Source organism: Malassezia restricta, chromosome III (assembly GCF_003290485.1).
Source record: "Malassezia restricta chromosome III, complete sequence".
NCBI classification, from domain to species: Eukaryota; Fungi; Basidiomycota; class Malasseziomycetes; order Malasseziales; family Malasseziaceae; genus Malassezia; species Malassezia restricta.
The window spans coordinates 688302-702594 of record NC_040195.1 but is presented as its reverse complement, the minus strand read 5'-3'; the positions used below and the strand labels follow the sequence as shown (position 1 = coordinate 702594).

The 14293-nt window shown below is 63.1% G+C and overlaps 10 protein-coding genes across 10 annotated transcripts; 3 read left to right on the top strand and 7 right to left on the bottom strand.

Annotated features, from left to right (window-relative positions):
• Positions 1 to 7: 7 nt before the first annotated feature.
• On the bottom strand, positions 8 to 2389 carry MRET_2050 (phosphoribosylamine--glycine ligase/phosphoribosylformylglycinamidine cyclo-ligase; the record flags this gene model as incomplete). Its single annotated transcript, XM_027628677.1, has 1 exon — positions 8 to 2389. One exon carries the CDS (start codon positions 2387 to 2389, stop codon positions 8 to 10), a length of 2382 nt encoding a protein of 793 aa, XP_027484381.1.
• Positions 2390 to 2507: 118 nt separating this feature from the next.
• MRET_2049 (ribosome assembly protein RRB1) lies at positions 2508 to 4154 on the top strand (the record flags this gene model as incomplete). Its single annotated transcript, XM_027628676.1, has 2 exons — positions 2508 to 2973; positions 3127 to 4154. 2 exons carry the CDS (start codon positions 2508 to 2510, stop codon positions 4152 to 4154), a joined length of 1494 nt encoding a protein of 497 aa, XP_027484339.1.
• Positions 4155 to 4183: 29 nt separating this feature from the next.
• Positions 4184 to 4828, bottom strand: MRET_2048 (thioesterase; the record flags this gene model as incomplete). Its single annotated transcript, XM_027628675.1, has 1 exon — positions 4184 to 4828. One exon carries the CDS (start codon positions 4826 to 4828, stop codon positions 4184 to 4186), a length of 645 nt encoding a protein of 214 aa, XP_027484237.1.
• A 23-nt stretch (positions 4829 to 4851) lies between these two features.
• MRET_2047 (solute carrier family 24 (sodium potassium calcium exchanger), member 1) lies at positions 4852 to 6714 on the bottom strand (the record flags this gene model as incomplete). Its single annotated transcript, XM_027628674.1, has 1 exon — positions 4852 to 6714. One exon carries the CDS (start codon positions 6712 to 6714, stop codon positions 4852 to 4854), a length of 1863 nt encoding a protein of 620 aa, XP_027484336.1.
• Positions 6715 to 6819: 105 nt separating this feature from the next.
• Positions 6820 to 7836, top strand: MRET_2046 (guanine nucleotide-binding protein G(I)/G(S)/G(T) subunit beta-1; the record flags this gene model as incomplete). Its single annotated transcript, XM_027628673.1, has 1 exon — positions 6820 to 7836. One exon carries the CDS (start codon positions 6820 to 6822, stop codon positions 7834 to 7836), a length of 1017 nt encoding a protein of 338 aa, XP_027484228.1.
• Positions 7837 to 8607, bottom strand: MRET_2045 (protein DGCR14; the record flags this gene model as incomplete). The annotated part of the gene is made up of 1 exon (XM_027628672.1): positions 7837 to 8607. The coding sequence occupies one exon, from the start codon at positions 8605 to 8607 to the stop codon at positions 7837 to 7839; it is 771 nt and encodes a 256-aa protein (XP_027484337.1).
• Positions 8608 to 8652: 45 nt separating this feature from the next.
• MRET_2044 (37S ribosomal protein RSM22) lies at positions 8653 to 10458 on the bottom strand (the record flags this gene model as incomplete). The annotated part of the gene is made up of 1 exon (XM_027628671.1): positions 8653 to 10458. The coding sequence occupies one exon, from the start codon at positions 10456 to 10458 to the stop codon at positions 8653 to 8655; it is 1806 nt and encodes a 601-aa protein (XP_027484338.1).
• MRET_2043 (uncharacterized protein) lies at positions 10457 to 11788 on the top strand (the record flags this gene model as incomplete). The annotated part of the gene is made up of 1 exon (XM_027628670.1): positions 10457 to 11788. The coding sequence occupies one exon, from the start codon at positions 10457 to 10459 to the stop codon at positions 11786 to 11788; it is 1332 nt and encodes a 443-aa protein (XP_027484332.1).
• MRET_2042 (fumarate hydratase, class II) lies at positions 11757 to 13295 on the bottom strand (the record flags this gene model as incomplete). The annotated part of the gene is made up of 1 exon (XM_027628669.1): positions 11757 to 13295. The coding sequence occupies one exon, from the start codon at positions 13293 to 13295 to the stop codon at positions 11757 to 11759; it is 1539 nt and encodes a 512-aa protein (XP_027484333.1).
• A 138-nt stretch (positions 13296 to 13433) lies between these two features.
• On the bottom strand, positions 13434 to 14264 carry MRET_2041 (small nuclear ribonucleoprotein; the record flags this gene model as incomplete). The annotated part of the gene is made up of 3 exons (XM_027628668.1): positions 13434 to 13940; positions 13965 to 14137; positions 14168 to 14264. 3 exons carry the CDS (start codon positions 14262 to 14264, stop codon positions 13434 to 13436), a joined length of 777 nt encoding a protein of 258 aa, XP_027484334.1.
• Positions 14265 to 14293: the final 29 nt, after the last annotated feature.

The following is a 14293-nucleotide window of genomic DNA, read 5'->3' as shown; positions in this document are numbered from 1 at the left end:
AACTCTCCTATGCCACGTGCCACTCGTCCAGGTGCACGTACGCCACCCCCGGCTGGGCCGTCACCGCGCCCAGCACGACGGGCGCCTCGCCCGCGGCCTCGAGCGCTTGCACCGTGCGCTCCGACGCCGCGGCCGGCACCACGAGCACCATACCTATGCCGTTGTTGAACGTGCGCGCCATTTCCTGCGCGGCAATGTGGCCCTCGCGCTGCAGCCACGCAAACAGCGGCGGACGCTCCCAGCGCGACACGTCGATCGCCGCGCCCAGGTGCGCAGGCAGCATGCGCACCACATTCTCCGTAAAGCCACCGCCCGTGATGTGCGCGAGTCCCAGCACCTCGTGCTCGCCCCGCAGCACATGCGCCAGCGCCCGGACGTACACACGCGTCGGCGCCAGCAGCGCCTCGCCCAGCGTCGCGTACGTCGCGTCCGGCCACGGGCACGGCGACGACAGCGACACACCCGCCTTGTCCACAATCTTGCGCACCAGCGAGTAGCCATTCGAGTGCAGACCACTGCTGCGCAGACCCACCAACACATCGCCCGCCTGCATACGGCTCATGCGCGGCAAGAGCGCCTCACGCTCCACCGCACCCACGGCAAAGCCCGCGACGTCGTACTCGTCGCCCACGTACATGCCCGGCATCTCAGCCGTCTCGCCACCGATCAGCGCACACTCCGCCTGGCGACACCCGTCCGCCACGCCCTGCACGACCGCCGCCGCCAGGTCCACACGCAGCTTCGAGCACGCAAAGTAGTCCAGGAAAAACAGCGGCTGCGCACCCTGCACAAGCAAATCATTCACCGACATCGCCACGAGGTCAATGCCAATCGTATCGTGCTTGCCATACTCCAGCGCCACACGCAGCTTCGTACCCACGCCGTCCGTGCCACTCACCAAAATCGGATCACGCAGACCCAGCGCCCGCAGATCAAACATGCCGCCAAAGCCACCGAGCGAGCCCATACAGCCCACACGCTGCGTACTCTTCGCCATCGGCTTGATCCTCTCGACCAGCGCATTCCCCGCATCAATGTCGACGCCCGCCGACGCATACGTCATGTCCTGCTTCGTGCGCGCCCCCGCCAGCGCGCGGTGCGCAATGTCGCGGCGGTACACCATGCCATCAAACCGGATGCTCGACACACCCGCATACACGCGCTGCAGCGCCTCATCAAGCGTCTCGCCCACCGCCGACACCGCCAGGACACGCCCGCCCGCCGTCAACAGCGTGCCATCGTCCGCACGCGTCGTGCCCGCATGGTACACGGACACATGCTCCGGCAGCGTCGGGATCTCGATCGGCACACCCGTCGCATACTTGCCCGGGTAGCCGCCACTCGCCAACACCACACTCACCGCATAGCCCGCCTTGATGCTCAGGTCCACACAGTCCAGGCGGCGCTCCGCACACGCTACCATGACATCCGCGAGCGTCGACGGATGCGCCAGCAGCTCCAGCACAGCCTCCGTCTCGGGATCGCCAAAGCGCACATTAAACTCCAGCACCTTGGGCCCCTTGCTCGTCAGCATCAGGCCCACAAACAGCATACCAACAAGCGGCATGCCATCGCGGCGCATCCCCTCCACGGTCGGACACAGCACCTCGCGGCGGATCCGCTCCTCCATACCAGGCGCCGTGCCATCGGGCGTCGGGCAGTACGCACCCATACCACCCGTGTTCAGACCCGTATCGCCCTCGCCAATGCGCTTGTGGTCCTGGCAGCCAGGCAGCGCCCGCACCGTGTAGCCATCCGTAAACGCTAGCACAGACAGCTCCGAGCCATCAAGACGCTCCTCGACGACCAGAAAATCACACGCATTTCCAAACATCTGGTGCACCAGCATGTCCTTCGCACTCTGCCTCGCCTCCTCGTCCGTCTCGGGCAAAATCACACCCTTGCCACCCGCCAGACCATCCGCCTTGAGCACCACCGACTTCGCACCACCGAGCTCATCGATAAACGCATAGCACTCCTCGATCTGATCAGCCGTGAATGTGCGGTACGCGGCCGTCGGGATCTGATGACGCGCCATAAAGTCCTTGGCAAACGCCTTCGAGCCCTCGAGCTGCGCCGCCTCTTTCGACGGACCAAACACAGCAATGCCCACATCGCGGAACGCCCGCTCCACGCCCGCCACGAGAGGCGCCTCAGGTCCCGGAATACACAGCGTCACTCTCTGCTCCTTCGCCCACCGCGCAATGTCGCTAAAGTCGCCACTCGCCTTCGGCGTGCTCACGTTCGAGCACCGCGATCCAAGCGTAGCCGTACCGCCATTACCCGGTGCAACGTACACATGCTCAACACGCTCGGCACGCAGCAGATGCAGGGCCAGCGCATGCTCACGCCCACCCGCGCCAAGAATCAGAGCTCGAATGGCCGACATGACACACGGCAACCACCAGGGGCGGCCTGGCCGTGGCGTCGTTCTGCTGAGTCAGCGCTGAGCGCGCGGTCGAAAAAAAAAAAAATCGGTTCGCTGGCGCTCGTTTTTTCCTCTGTCCATGTCGAAGCGAACGCTCGCCGAGCAGCCCTCGGCCCCGGAGCCCGAGCGCCGCCGCGTCGATGGCGCCCAGCCCATGAAGGAAGAGGAGGGCATGGGCGAATTCGAGGACCCCTTTGAAGACGAGATTGAGAGTGACGGTGAAATCGTACACCACGAGGATGACGACATGGACGAGGAGGACGACGAGCCCGAGACACAGACCAAGCCGTTCATGCCGGGCACCATGCAGCTGGAGGAGGGACAGACGCTCGTTCCCGATCAGTCAGCGTACCACATGCTGCACCGCATGAACGTGACGTGGCCGTGCTTGTCGTTCGACTTTCTCCGGGATCATCTCGGCTCGCAGCGGCAAAGCATGCCGCACACCGCCTACGTTGTGGCTGGTACACAGGCGGATACGGCGAAGAACAACGAAGTGCTTGTCATCAAGGCAAGCTCGATGCACCGCACACAGCACGATGATGGTACGTACCCCCTTTCGTGGCTGGCTATGATGTCTTGAGGCATTTGGCTGTATGAGCGGCGCACGCTGCTCGATGCCGAAAAACAACTCGCTACCTATCTTATTCTGTCTGAGCCAAGCCACGAACTGCGCATGAGTGGGACTAACGCCGCAGCTGCCTCCGATGACGATGATCAGGACGACGACGTCGACGAAGACGCCGTCCTGGAATACAAGACCATTCCGCACCTAGGCGGCGTCAACCGCGTGCGCGCTGCCCCGACGACGACGCCCACGTCGGACCTGGAGCCGTGCCTGGATGCATACCCCGTCGCGACGTGGTCCGAGACGGGCAAGGTGCACATTTGGGACGTGCGCCCTCTCTTCAATGCTCTCAACGTGCCTGGCACGACGATCGACAAGAAGAAGATCGAGACGCCTCTCTTCACTGTGAATACACACCGCACGGAAGGATTCGCGATGGACTGGGGCGGCCTGCTGGGCGGTGGAGCGTCGGGTCATGCGGGCCACTTGCGTCTCTTGACCGGTGACATGCACAGCAAGATCTTCCTTACCACTAGTAACAATACGGGCTTTACGACGCACGCCACGCCGTTCGAGAGCCACACGTCCTCCGTCGAAGACTTGCAGTGGAGTCCGACGGAGCCGACGGTCTTTGCGTCGTGCTCGGCGGACCGCAGTATCCGCATTTGGGACGTGCGGATCAAGTCGCACCGATCCGCTCTTACGGTCGACGCCGCGCACGAGCAAGACGTGAATGTCATTAGCTGGAACCGCGGCACACAGTTCCTGCTCCTCTCCGGCGGCGATGACGGCGCCCTGAACGTATGGGATATGAGGTCGTTCAAGCCGAACCAGACCCCGAGTCCCGTGGCGCACTTTGACTGGCATCGCGCGCCGATCAGCAGCGTAGAGTGGCATCCCGAGGAAGACAGCATCTTTGCCGCCTCGGGCCGCGACGACCAAGTCACGCTGTGGGACTTGGGCGTCGAGCGCGACGACGAAGAAGATCCCGCGCAGCTGCCCAAGGGACCGAATGGCCAACCGGTGCCGAGCCAGCTGCTTTTCTGCCACCACGGTGCGTCGGATATCAAGGAGGTGCACTGGCACCCCCAGATCCCTGGTATGCTCGGCTCGACGTCGTCGGATGGCTTCCACTTTTTCAAGACGATCTCGGTCTAAGCATAGCTCCTTGTACGATAGATGCAACACTATGAAACTGTTCTTCGGCGGCTCGTTTTCTGGCAGTAGGGCTCCTTGTCCTCGCCCGTGTACGTCCACGCGCGCAGTGCGTCGGCCACTTCGGGCGGCAGCGAAGCCTTGCACAGTCTGTCATAGTCGTACGCCACACACTCAAAGTCGGCCTCGGCGACAATGGCGCTCTGCGCCACAGAGTACGCCTGCGAGCGCACCGTGACGCGATCGGCGAATTTCATCGGCAGCGCAGCCTGACCGATCACCACCGTGTCAGGGTACGTAACCGGTCGGCGGTAGCGGCAGTACGTCGAGGCCAGAATGATGCCCACGCCCCGGCCCCGTACCAAGTTGCTAGCGATCTCGGGGCTCAGGGTGCGGGACATGCGCTCCATCCATCGCATGCGCGCCGACTCAAACCACCGGATATAGTGGGCATTGTTGACGTGCTGGTACTGGTCATGCTCGCCCCATACCACGGGCTGCCGAAAGATGGCCGTGCGCGGAAAGCCGCGTCGTGATAACGCGTCCTCAGCCTCGTTGATCCGCGCTTCATAGGCTGCATTCTCACGAAGCACCTCCTCCGTCGAAATTGGGTGGTACATGCGCACGCCTCGTGCTCTGGGCAGGACACCTGCGCGCAGGATGTGCCGCACAGACATGGTGGTGGCAAAGTAGGTGGGATCTATAGATCGGGCGAATAATGCCGTGGAGGTCGACGTTCTTCCGGCGTTCGGAGGCGCATTTGGAGGGGCGCCGTCGGTGAAGAGCGGCGCGGTCGCTTGCGGATCGCATCTGGCGCAGGCTCAGACGTGGGAGATGGCATGACGTATACGTCATCGAGCATGGAAAAGCCGACGATCCGGCATAAAGTAGAGAGTACGGGTTCGGGCAACGTGTCTGGATCGAGGGGCGCCATGTCGAGGCCGTCTGGGAGCACATCGCCGAGCTCAGCGCCCTCTTCTTCCAGCACGTGTGGATCGCAGGTGAGTGAAGGCACGATAAAACTCGGTGCTCCGGTGAGCTTGGACAGGGCCAGGCGCTGATATGGGCCATGGGATGGAGGGGGCAGGGGACGCGGAGTGGGCGAGGCAAGCGTGTCGGCGTCTGTGCGAGACAAGAGCATGGACGGATTCACGGAGCGTGCCAGGTCGTATGTCGGCATCACAGCATGGCCAGATCTGTTCTCAGCGATGTATTCGTTGTCGTGAGCCTGGTCTGCCTCGTCCTTGGGAGCCGCAGCTGGATGATCTGGGAGCCCTCGATCTTGACTGGGTGGATGCACCTCTTGACTTTTCGGCTCTTCTATAGGTGTTTCCTCCTGTTCATTCTCGTCTGCTCGCTCTGGACTTTTCTGATCTTTTCCGCTTTCCGATTCGTCTTCTTCCTCTTGGCGTTTCTCGCCCTCTTGCTCTTCACGCGTCTCGTTCACTTTCAGGTCATCTTGGCTCTCCTCCCCTCCTTCCTCTTCACCTTCCTCCCCTCCTTCCTCTTCACTCTCTTCCTCTCCTTCATCTTGTCTTTCCCCCCCTTCATTAGCTTGGCTTTCCTCCCCTCCTTCCTCCTCGCTTTCCTCCCCTGCTTTATCCTCGCTATCCACTTCGACCTCGTCCTCTTTATCTTCGCTGACTTCCCCTCCTTCCTCTTCTCCTTCCTCTTCTCCTTCCTCTTCTCCTTTCTCTTCGCTTTCCTCCTCACTTTCCTCCTCGCTTTCGTCCTGGATCTCGTCTTCTTCCTCCTCACTTTCGTCCTCCGAGACATTCTCATCACTGTCCTCGTCGCTTTCCTCATAAAGAGCGCCTCTCGTTTCGTGAGGCACGCACCGATCGTGCGTTGGGTGCATGCTTCCCGCGTGATCCGACTCATGATCACTGTCGGACAGGACAAGGATCGGCGAAGGAGGGTGGGGGGCCTGCGTCATCGGCTCAGTCTGCGGAGCATGAGATAGGAACGAGTCGGGCAGCGACGGCCGTGCATCCATCGGCGCGTCCTCTTCCGCCTGCATTAGGGTATCTGGCGGACCGGCATCGTGGTCCAACACTTGAATGTGGGGTGTAGGGCTCGTGCGCTGCGCCATCCGGGCACGGAACTGCAGCAGCGCATCAAAGTCGACTGGGCCTGTGGTATCGCGCTGAAAAGCAGACAGCAACGAGGAGGGCGCCTGTGACGTCGATGGCGTATCGACGCGCCACACTTGCTCTGCAAAGCCGTCCAAGTGCACAGGCCCCTGGTCGTCTTGATCCACAATACCACCCAGGGCAAGCACTTCCTCCATAGCGTCGGCGGTCAGTGAAAGGTGCGCCTTGGCGCGTGGGTCTTCCTCCATCGCAGGCTCCTGCTCATCGTCTGACGACGAGAGCGTGAGCGGTCGCCGTCGGTCGCGAATCCAAGGCATGTCTGATGCAGGCGGCGGTGGTCCAACCAGGGCTGTGCGCAGATGTTCGCGCACACCCGAAAGCCACTGTGCCTCATCGAAGCTCTCAAACGCCGAGCGACGCGGCCGGCGCGCATGCCACGGCGAGGACGAGCGTCGTTCGTCCCACGGCATGGAGGGCCTTGGCAAGAAGTGGAGGTGTCGGAGGAGAACAAAGAACGCGGCCAGCAGGAGCCTCGCTCGGTGCCCGTGTTCGTTGCCACCTCCCAGCCGGAAGCGATGCCTTGGGGGCAGGATTCGTTGAGTCGGCGAGACGCGTTAGAGCGCGCTGCGCCGAAAGAGGCGGATACGACGTCGGTCGCCTCGGATGTGCCGCCTATCAAGCAGCTGGCGCTGCGACGCACGTCCGTGCTCCGCAGCCAGTGGTCCAAGATGGTGGCGCTGGACTGGTCGCAGGACAGCCAGCACATTCTCACAGCGTCGCAAGACGGCTACATGATCGTGTGGAATGCCGAGGAAGGGTACAAGGTCCAGGCTATGAAGCTGCCTGTGCTCTGGGTCCTGTGCTGCGCCTATTCGCCTTCGGGACGACTCGTCGCGTCGGGCGGCCTGGACAATGCGTGCACGCTGTACAATATGGCTGAGCGCAAGAAGCCGTACGACGTGCCGATGGCCAAGCGGCTGCTGCGTCACAAGGACTATATCAGCGCGTGCCGCTTCGCCAGCGACCATGAGCTGTGGACGGCGTCCGGCGACGGCACCGTGATGCAGTGGGATGTCCAAAGCGACCAAGTCGTGTCTACGCTCGATGCGAAGCAGGGAGATGTGCTGTGCCTGCAAATGTCGCCCACGGACCCACACACGCTTCTGACGGGCGGAACAAGTGCGCTCGTGCACATGTGGGACAAGCGCACCACCGGCATCGTGCGCACGTTTGAGGGCCACCGAGCCGATGTCAATGCTCTCGACTTTTTTCCCGACGGGAGTGCCTTTGCCACGGCGTGTGAGGACTCGCTGTGCCGCCTCTTTGACGTGCGGACCGGCAGCGAGCTCCTGTCGCTGGATCGTCCGCCGCCACGCTCGGCCGCTACGGCCGTGGCCTTTTCGTCCTCGGGCCGCCTGCTGTTCAGTGGGTACGACACCCACAAGATGTGCGTGTGGGACACGCTGCGTGGCGAGCGCATCAGCATGCTGCATGCGGGCCACACGCACATGGCGTATCTGGGCCGCAGTCCGGACGGCAGGTTCGTCGCATCGGCCGGCTGGGACGGCAAGACCATAGTATGGGGTATCTAGCTAGTGACGCCGTGACGCAGGACTGGGCGTCGGCGTCCACCGCGGCGTCGATGGCGCGCTGCGGTACAAGCCGCCTGCGCCCCGACTCGTGCGCTGGAGCAGTGTCCGCGCGGCCGGACTCAGGTCGTGCCAGCGGCGTGACGTCGGTGTCGATGGCTCGCGGACGTTGCGCGGCGTCGCCTGGACAAAGCGGTAGCCGCCGATCTGCGGCGTGCTGGATGCCTGGATCGCGTCGTCCACGACGCTGCGGCTGGGTGTGGACGGCGCCGAGTCCGGGAGCGATACGAGGCGCGTCTTGGCGTATCGCACGCGGGGCACGTCGGGCGGCGGCATCATGCCACGCTTCGGCGGCGCGGGCGGCAGCGCTTCGCGCGTCGGCGCTTCTATGCGCTGCGTACTCGGAGGGCGCGTCGCAGCACCCCTGGCCTCCTTGGCCCGCCGCCGCTGCGCATCCACCTCCAGCAGCTGCGCGAACGAGGCATTGTCCTCCGTCGTGTACCGCGCCTGGTACTCGCCGATGCTCATGCTGCTGCCTGCCTCCGCCTCGCCCGCCTCCGCCTCGACAAGCGCATGCGCACACGCCTCGATCGTGTCCACGTCACCCTCCTCCAGGGCGTGCACATACGCATTATGCGCGCGCAGTCGCGGGAGATCGGGAAAGAAGTCGCGCTCAATAATGCGAGACAGGCCGCGCGTATACGTCTCTTCATCCAGCACCGTTTGGTTCCGCGCCGTTCGCTCGCCCGCCCGAGGCGGGACTAGCAGCGACATGATCACGACTAGGCAAGAGGGAAGCCTCCACTATGAGGCGCACCGCTACGAATCGAGGGCCAGGAGCGCGTCGAGGTCGCTTCGGCTCGGTTGGCGCGTCGTGCGCGTCGCATGATCGAGGTCCGCGAGGCGGTGCTTGGGTGCGCGACTCGAGACGCGCTTCGACACGCGGCCGTGCGTCTGGGCCTCCCACTGCGCATCAGGCCCGAGGCGCACGTACTCGTCCGCGGACGAGGCCGACGCAGGGACGCTCGTCGACGAGCGGCTGCCTGCGTGCATATGCGCGTACAGCTCGCCATGCAGGACCTTGCGTGCGTCCTGGTACGCTTGGCGCCCGGCTGAGCGCGGGAGTGTGAAGCGCCGAAGATCGCCGGACGCACAGCAGGCATCCATCGTGACGTGCCCGCCCTTTTTCAGCGGCGGCCGGAGGAGGCGCGGCCATGTGTATGCATCCGTCTGCATCACGCGGTGCTCGTCGATGCCGGCGTGCTCGAGCGCCGACGTGCACGCGTCCGTGGCGTCCGGCGTCTCGTTTGTGTCGCGCTCACGCCCACTGCGCAGGGCGTCCAGCACACCTATGCGCGCCGACTCGGCCAGGCGCTGCACGCTGCGAGGCACATGCGGCTGGAGAGGCTCAGGCACACGCGGCGTCCAGGCCGCCGTCGACGCATCGAGGCTCGGCCGCGGGCCGCGCTGGACGATCAGGTAGCAGTACGACGTCGCTGCGTCGCCGCGGTGCTGCTGCGTCGTCGCACGCATGAACGGCGGCATGTGGAAGAGCTGCGTGTACGAGCATGTTGACGGTGCCTTGCGAGACGCAGGCGCATCCGACAGCAGCGGACACGCCTGATCATGCGGGCACGGCGCGACGATATGGCACGGCGTCGTAGAGGCGCGGCCCAACGACAGGAGCTGCGAGCGCGCCGAGGCCAGACATGCGAATCCACGCGGCGTCGCCTCTTCGACGAGCACCAGCACATCGGCCTCGCTCTTCCACATGCGCAGCACTTCGCGCTCGCGCGCTGTGTCGGACGCAGCGGCGCTCAGGCCATAGGCATGGAGGCCGAGGCGCCTAGGCGCCGCTGCGTCCTGTGGCGCTTCTCGATGCACATGCGGCTTGTCGCCACGCACACGAAATACAGTGCGTATATGAGACCACGCGTCGTCGTCCTGCAGCTCCGCGAGCGCCTTGAGCAGCGTGCTGTGGCGCGCCTCCGCCACGTATTCACGCAGGTGGCGCGCACCAAATACGTGGTCGTACGCCCACAGCGCCTCCGACGTGTGCGCACAGTAATCGACGACGTGCGTCGGATGCCACGCAGACGCACCGTGCGGCGCGGCTAACCGGCGCCGCGCCTCGTCCAACACACGCACCAGCACAGCGTAGCGTGCAGGAAACTGCGTAGCTAGGTACAGCGGCACCGCACGCTGCCGCGGCAGATGCTGCACAAAGTGCTGAGACGCACGCAGCGCCAGCCCAGTGCCGTCGTCATGCGACGCGCGGCGCTCCAGCTGAGCTACATGCTCCGCATCACGGCGCAGCTGCTCCTTGTGACTCGCGCGGATCATCGCACTCAACCGCGTATGCAGCGACGCAGGCATGCTCACGATCGCATTCCCATGCACCTTGCTGCTGCCTAGCCGCGCCGCAGGCGATAGACGCTGCCGCGTCGCAGACGCTTCCTCGTGCCGCAGAAACGCATACCGCAACGTCGGATCCAGGGGCTCTGTCGCCTCGTGCCCTATCGCGGCACTCATAGCAGCCGCTTGGGCGAGCTCCGACGCCTTGGGCGTACGGCGCGGCTCCGCAACACCCGTGGCCACTCGACGCCACCACAACGAGGCATGCATGACGTGGACAAGCCAGGGCCCTCGTTCTTCCTCCACACGCCGCATGCTACGTGCCTGGCCAGGACGGTGGCGGTGGCGGCGGCGGGCGACGACGTGCCACTTTTGCGGGTGTGCGTCGGTGCTGGTGCCGCCATCAGGCGATGCGCCAGATGCGCTCCCCGCATCGGATATGCGCCTGTCGTCCGGCACGCCCGCACGGTGGTTTTGCTCGGCCTGTGCCTCGTGGAATCATACCGACGAGCACGGGCGCATCCTCGACCTGTACGAGCGCCGCATGTGGGACGCGTCTGTCAATGATGTGCAGTTTGCGTCGCGAGACAAAGACCCTTATCCTGCCTCGCTCTTCTGCCGCACATGCCTGGCGAATCAGACCCTCGTGACCAACCTCCTCGCCAGCTACCTGCCCGAGGAGGACGAGCAGCTCGACGACGAACGCATGCGCGCCTACCCCGACTACAAGCGCTCGCTGGAAGAGCGGTACCCACTCGCCTGCGAGGCGTGTCATGCGCGCGCTATGGCTCATCTTCAGCAACGGGATCAGCTGATCCAACGCACCTCGTTGGCCTCATGGCTCCAACGCCAAACATCGACGCCCACGCCCACACCGTCCCTGTGGCCATGGCATGCTGCGCGCCTGCAATGGTGCGTGTGCCATGCACTCGGCGTATGTATACCCCTGCTCGCTCCACGCCTGCTCATTCTCACGTGCCTCGCACCGTATCCCTGGGATCCATGTCGGCCCCACATCCACAGGTACCGCACACGCGATGTGCGTATCTACTCACACGGATATGGCACGCTCACTTGCGTATCTTATGCTTTGTGGGCTGCGCGCGTAGGTCTCTACTTGTCCGGCTATCCTGTCCAGCGTGTGTCGTGGGCCGTACTCCAGGTGCTCGTGCTGTACATGGCATACCGCGCAAGATACATTGCCACCGACGCGCCCATGAGTCTCGTGTCGCAACATGCCACCACGCCCTCCTCCGCCCCCCCGCGCGATCCTTTAGCGGCCATGTCGCTTTGTGAGGACCGCGTCGCACAGGCGCCTCTGGACTCGCTCCTCGAACCATCCGCCGCGGCCGACGAGCCAGAGGACATGGACGTCGAGCCCATGGACGTGCGCACACTGCAGTGGGGTCCGCAGCGATTCGGCGGCCACATGTCCAGTGGCCTCGAAGACCTGTTTGGACACGCCCTGTCCCTCGACTCGGATCGACGCGCCCCGCGACGATGGCCCTGGGCCATGGGCGGTGCCTTGACTGTGCTCGGACTATGGCTTCTACACAGGGCCATGGCGCCTACTTGGGCGGGTCGTTCGGGCCAATCATGAGCTCAGGGCGCACCTGCGCGTCAAACTCCTCCGGCGTCAGGAGACCCAGACCCACGGTCGACTCCTTGAGCGTCAGACCCTCATGGTGTGCCTTCTTCGCCGCCTTGGCGACATTGTCGTAACCAAGACGGGCATTGAGGGCCGTCGCAAGCATAAGCGATTCGTTGAGGAGCTGGTCAATGCGCTTCTTGTTGGCCTGGATACCCACCACACAGTGGTCCGTGAACGAGTTCGCACCATCCGCCAGCAGGCGAATGCTCGACAGCAGGTTCTTGGCAATCACCGGCTTGAACACATTGAGCTCGAACTGACCGTACGAGCCACCGACCGACACGGCGACATTGTTGCCCATGACCTGCGCTGCGACCATCGTAAGCGCCTCGCACTGCGTGGGGTTCACCTTACCCGGCATGATCGACGAGCCAGGCTCGTTCTCCGGCAGAGACAGCTCACCCAGACCGCAGCGAGGACCCGAGCCAAGGTAGCGAATGTCGTTCGCGATCTTCATAAACGACACCGCCACCGTGTTCATAGCACCCGACGCCTCGACCATAGCATCATGCGAGGCCAGCGCCTCAAACTTGTTCGGCGCCGTGACAAACTCTTCGCCAGTGATCCTCGAAATCTCCGACGCCACCTTCACATCAAAACCCTTGAACGTGTTGAGTCCCGTACCCACAGCCGTGCCGCCCTGAGCCAGCATACGCAGGCGGGGAAGCACATTCTCCACACGCTCAATCGAGTTGGCCACTTGCTGAACATAGCCACTGAATTCCTGGCCCAGCGTCAGCGGCGTCGCATCCTGCAGATGCGTACGGCCGATCTTGATAATGTCCGCAAACTCGTTCTGCTTGGCTTGCAGCGCCTGGTGCAGATGGCGCAGAGCTGGCAGCAGCTCCTTCGTGATCTCCAGCACCGACGCAATGTGCATGGCCGTGGGGAACGTGTCATTGCTGCTCTGACTGCGGTTCACGTGGTCGTTCGGGTGCACCGGCTTCTTCGAGCCCAGCTCGCCACCCAGCATCTCGATCGCACGGTTCGAGATGACCTCGTTCACATTCATATTCGACTGCGTGCCCGAGCCCGTCTGGAACACGACAAGCGGGAAGTGCTCGTGCAGCTTGCCCGAAATCACCTCATCCGCAGCAGCACAGATCGCGTCCGCGATCTTCGGGTCCAGACCAAACTCCTTGTTCACCGTCGCAGCGGCCTTCTTGAGCACACCAAACGCCGAAATAATCGGCTCAGGCATGCGCTCCATCTTGCCACCAATCTTAAAGTTCATCGACGAGCGCTGCGTCTGCGCACCCCAGTACTTGTCAGCCGGCACCTGCAGATCGCCAAACGTGTCGCGCTCAGCGCGGAACTTGTCGCTGCGAGCCACGGCGTGGCTCATGGACAGCGCACGCACAGGCATGCGCACGGAGCCCACCATGCGCGCAGGCATACGAAGCATCGTGCCCCTAGGCACAGCAACGACAGTACGAGCAGCCAACATGTTCTGCATGAAAAAAAGGGTCGGAAAACCTAATGTGGTGAAAGGCCAACGCCGGAGGGAGCCGGTCGGCCGTGCCACGCTCTCCTCCACTTGCCCGTGCGTGGACCTGTCCCTGACGCTATACACCATAATTGTGCCACGTGGTTTCTACGCACGCGCAAACGAGACCTTGAGATGCTCGCCGGTCGGAAAGACGTAGCCATTCGTAGCGTCGCGGGCAGCCACGCTCGATGGGATATCATGAAACTCGACAAACGCAATGTCCGTCCGACCTGGGATCGTGCGCACTTGGTATAGATTCGCGAGGTGCCCAAAGATGCCCATGAGCTGCGCATGCGTGACGGTATCGGGCATTTGCTGCAGAAAGAGAATGCGGTTCGGTGGCACATACTCGTCTGGCAGCTGATGCGCCTTGGTGCGCGCTGAAGTAGATCTGCGGGCAGGTAGTAAGCCCGCCTCGCCTCGTGCCACAGCTTGTTCATGTGCCTTTTTCCGTTCAAATAGACGCTGTCGTGTACTGTTTCGTCGACGTGTTATGGGCTTTTGCGCTAAGCGTGCTTTCTTGTGCTCTTCTAAATCCTTTTCAGCTGACCCGGATGCCTTCCCAAGGTATGCCACGACGCTGTCCGATTTGGTTCGTGCAAACGACAAGCGCTGGTATAAGTGAGGTGTACGTACCATACTCTTACCATACAGAGGAAAGCCATTGACCTCGTGCTTCGCTTTTGAGGCTGTGGCCACGTCCTGAAAGCTTACAAACGCCTGGCCACGCATCCGCAGATTCTTATGCGCCACAATCGACAAGACGGGGCCATAGGTCGTGAAAAGAGCTTCGAGCGTCTGTTTCATGACTGCATCGTTAGCCGCACACACACACATACCTGGTATGGCGACGCTCTCATTCAGGTTTTGAATATACAACGTCTCATTCGGCGCGACAGGGGCACCGCTCGCCGACGCGCCCGCACCTTGTGACATGATCACAGAAAAAAACGAAAGGCCCCGCG